The following is a 2,705-nucleotide window of genomic DNA, read 5'->3' as shown; positions in this document are numbered from 1 at the left end:
AAATTACCATGAGTGTTGAAGTAAGAGGTGGAATGTTACAGGTGGGTAGCCGTGTTGGTCTGCCATAGTCAAAACAAAATCGAAAATTCTTTCTAGTAGCACCTTAGAGACCAACTGAGTTTGTTCCTGGTATGAGCTTTCATGTGCATGCACACTTCTTCAGATACCAAGGTATCTGGTGGATACCTTGGTATCTGAAGAAGTGGAATGGAAGAGGTGGAATGGCATTGAATCGCTTCAGTGAGCCCTTCCAAACAAGCACAGCACAGCCCATATCCCCTTGGATGCAATACTGGCACCAGAGGCACCTACAATGTTGAGTTTGGGTGTGAGCTCAGATCCCTGCTCAGCTGTGAAGCTCATTGGTTGGTCTTGAGAAATATTGTCACCTCTCAATCTACCCTGACCTCACAGGGAAACTTTAATACAACTCTGAGCTCCTTGGAGGTGCTCCTTGAAGGGCAGGATATGCATGTAACAATTAAATAAACACACTAATTATCCTCAGTAGGATATTTAGACCCCGTCTCTAGTCTAGTTGACCTTCCTTGCTCCTCTGAACCACACTTTGGCAATACCATCATGCATGACAAGGGAGGGATTGTACAAATACCATTTCCTGTAGTTCTGTTTCCTTCGTGGATCTCCCATCAACCTGAATCCTGCAATTCTTTGCGGGTGTGCCAAAGGGATAACTTTTTTCATAATGTGGTTCCCAAAGGGAGATGCAGGGGAGGTGTGGATCCTGCAGAGTAGGCCTCTAGGGAAGTCCATTCATCATGTCCATTCATTCTATTTCAGAAATAGTAGCCAGGGGAGAACAGCCCCCAACAGAGCAACAGTGGAGACCAGGATGATTGCCAAGACAATGGGTGATTGGAAGCAGCCCATTACTAGGGATCTCTGAGACGTCACTGACCCCGCAGCTTCCACATCGTGGTTTAGAGCGGTGACACCAATGTTCTCTTCAATCAGCGGCATCCCGCACTGAGTGATAATGAAGACGTGAGACTGTCGCTCCAAGCCACCAGGGTGCACCGTGCTAGGGCAGCCGCACACATTCTGGTGGCTGGTGTAGCCACGCAAGGACAGCAGGAAATGGCCAGGCACCACTAAAGTGTTTGCTGGCCCCAAGGACAGCAAAGAAGGGGAGAGCGGCAGCTCCAAAGGTGGAGGGTTCAAGGAGATCTTGGAAGGCAAGCAGGCTCTCTTCCTGCAGAGGAAGGTCACAAAGCGGCAGATGGGGCAGGTGAGGCAGTTCTGTAGCCGGCCCTCATCACGTGACACCAAAAGGCACTTGACCAGACAGTCGTGGCAAAAAGCGTGCCCACAGCTCAGCACCCGGCGCGACACTTTCGGAGACTGAAATGGCTCATAACAGACAGGGCACTCCACCGAAGGGGCAGCAGCAGGAATCTCCTTACTGGTTTTGGTCACAGACATCCTTGTCCACTTGCTCACATGCAGCCACCAGCTGGATGAAAAGCAGAACACAAATACTTTTAAGAACTCCAGAAGAAGATGAGGTGAGAAGGGGAAGAAAGTGTGGGTTGTATATACACATGGAGATGGCCCCTTTCAGTCCCTCTGCAGATGCATAGATTAGCCCATGTACATTTAGACTGGTGGCAGAATTAATAACCTCAGTATGGAAACATCAAGCAACAAGCCCCCAAAGGATAATAAAAATAATAATTAATAGTGGACTGGTTGTTGTTGTTTTTTTAAAGCACTTTTTGAACAGCCTTTCAAACATTTCCCCATAAGCAAGGGGACTAGAAACTAGCTTTAAAGAGAGATTGTAGAGATTCTTGCCATTTAGGCTGGGGAAAAGAAATTGTGAAAGCTAGATGTGAATACGCTGCAACCCATCCTATCCCACATTCAAGGCGGTTAAGTAATCTAAGAACGTAAGAGCACAATGCACCTAGAAACAGAAGCAAAGCTATTTTGAGCGCAAAACAAAAAAAAGTCAACCCTTCCCCTCATTAACTTTTTGTTTGTTTGTAAACATTTCTGTGCCATCAACACACGGTCAGAAAAAATGTATTGGTGGCAAGCGGTATAAAATCAACAATAAAACCACATTCATAATAGCACAAACAAAACCGCTTGGATATGCTACACAGATACATACAGGTCAAAAGGTCTGCAGAGGTGTCTTGTCCATGGAGATCATTTGAAGCACACCATCTCTTCCGTAGATCCCGGAGTTTTCCCACCAGCATCCTTCCACTTTCCTCCCAAGCACCATACCTCCCTTCTTCAAAGCCAGCAAGGAGCTACCTCTCCAAACATTTGGTGTTTGTGCCTCTGACCTTCCCAAGCTCACGATGAACAAGCCCTAGCTATACAACAATGGGTGTTTGCTGGGTGGTTCGTTCTGTATCCATGCCTTTGCCTTGCGTCAGATCTTTAAGCAGGCAGGTAGGCAGGAGGGCGGTTCCCTGAGGAGTGAATGTGGAGGAACTCGTTTGTGAATCGAAGGTTTCTCTTTCCCGATTTGGGACTTGGGGAGGAGTCACTACAACTCAGTGTCTGAATCATGGCACCTCAAAGACGCTATGAGAACCTCTTTCTGTGCCAGGCTGTGACATGCATGGAAATCATGTGGTCTTCCTACTGAATGAGATACTGAAACTGAGATGCAGATCTGTTGGGCTTACAGTATTAAACTTTTCACCTTGCCTGCAATTTACTTGAGA

The 2,705-nt window shown here is 46.9% G+C and overlaps 1 protein-coding gene across 1 annotated transcript; it reads right to left on the bottom strand.

Annotated features, from left to right (window-relative positions):
* Positions 1 to 202: 202 nt before the first annotated feature.
* Positions 203 to 2,470, bottom strand: RNF222 (ring finger protein 222). Its single transcript, XM_033142544.1, has 2 exons — positions 2,138 to 2,470; positions 203 to 1,474 (listed from the first exon to the last, which is right to left on the bottom strand). The coding sequence occupies exon 2, from the start codon at positions 1,441 to 1,443 to the stop codon at positions 793 to 795; it is 651 nt and encodes a 216-aa protein (XP_032998435.1). The 5' UTR covers positions 1,444 to 1,474; positions 2,138 to 2,470; the 3' UTR covers positions 203 to 792.
* Between the last annotated feature and the right edge of the window lie 235 nt (positions 2,471 to 2,705).

This window comes from Lacerta agilis, chromosome 2, assembly GCF_009819535.1.
Source record: "Lacerta agilis isolate rLacAgi1 chromosome 2, rLacAgi1.pri, whole genome shotgun sequence".
In the NCBI taxonomy this organism is placed as follows: Eukaryota; Metazoa; Chordata; class Lepidosauria; order Squamata; family Lacertidae; genus Lacerta; species Lacerta agilis.
The sequence above is the reverse complement of the archived record's forward strand: the minus strand, read 5'-3'. Positions and strand labels throughout refer to the sequence as shown.

Coding starts and splice junctions, on each gene's coding strand:
- RNF222 (XM_033142544.1), bottom strand. CDS start 1,443: ATGTCTGTGACCAAAACCAGTAAGGAGATTCCTGCTGCTGCCCCTTCG.